At 58.5% G+C, this 1,095-nt stretch overlaps 1 protein-coding gene across 1 annotated transcript; it reads right to left on the reverse strand.

Annotated features, from left to right (window-relative positions):
* Positions 1-52: 52 nt before the first annotated feature.
* On the reverse strand, positions 53-1,095 carry LAESUDRAFT_667825 (lipase; the record flags this gene model as incomplete). The annotated part of the gene is made up of 6 exons (XM_040905335.1): positions 53-331; positions 389-477; positions 532-617; positions 673-786; positions 843-912; positions 968-1,095. Coding segments are annotated over 6 exons (766 nt in total), but the record flags the coding sequence as incomplete, so codon positions are not given.

Consider the following 1,095-nt stretch of genomic DNA (forward strand, 5'->3'; position numbering starts at 1 on the left):
GAACACAGCACCCAAGCTCCTTCTGTAGAAACGTCAACTTGATTTGCCGTCCTCAGCATCCCATCGTCAACCCACCATACGGACCATCATGGTCCGACTCGTCACCATCCCATATGTCCGGCACATCCCCGACGATACACTGCGTGCTCGGGTTGTCCTGGCCAGGGCACGACGCCCACTCGCCCGAATCCTCAATGTGCACCTCGCCCGACGGGTGCACGAACCCGAGGAACCTGCCCGGGCAGATCGGGATCGGGTCCTCCTCGTTGTTAATGTGCATCACCGAGAGAGACGAGTCGTCGACGTAGTTTGCGAACGCCTGGTTGCCGACCTGTTGGAACAGTAAGAACGCGGCTGGAGTGGCAGGTGAGATGAGATTAGCACGCACTCGCGGCAGGCCGTATCCGATGTAGCTGAACGCCGCGTCGGAGATGTGCAGAGGCAGATAGACAGCGTCAAGGAGCGAGATCGCAGCGCCTGATCGCGGTCATTTCAGCTATGACAGGCAGATACTCGGGTGGAGCAACGCACCCAAGGAGTGTCCCACCATTGTCACCTTGGTGGCGCTGTATGTAGATATCGCGCTCTGCACAGCCGAGAGGACGTCCGACGCCGTTCTAATTGACCATCAGACACAGAACCCGATGTAAATGATAGGATGGGATCGCGCACTTTGCTTGCTCGTCCGCGAAGCCCTGGTGCACTTCGATACTCGAGCTGAGGCCAGGGAAGAGCGTCGTGTCCGGGTTTATCATGATAATGTCCGCATCCGTGACCAACGGAAGGCTGCGAAATCAGAGTGAGATACCACCTCCGCGACGAACAAAAGCAGCACTGCTCACATCTCGTCGGGATCAGTTCCCTGATGCGAAACGATCACCGTATCGAGGGTCGGGTCGTATCCGACATACCCTAAGATCCATCAGACACTACCGAACGCATCCACAGCACAGGCCCAAGCACTCACAGTACTGGACGGAGTCCCCGTCGCCTCCCGACGCGACGGGCTTGAAAGTCGGGTTCGCATCGCAGTTCGCCCCACAGCTCCAGTTGCTCGTCTCGGACGCGGAGCAGTAGCCCGCGCTGGCGTAGTAC

This window comes from Laetiporus sulphureus (assembly GCF_001632365.1).
Source record: "Laetiporus sulphureus 93-53 unplaced genomic scaffold LAESUscaffold_169, whole genome shotgun sequence".
In the NCBI taxonomy this organism is placed as follows: Eukaryota; Fungi; Basidiomycota; class Agaricomycetes; order Polyporales; family Laetiporaceae; genus Laetiporus; species Laetiporus sulphureus.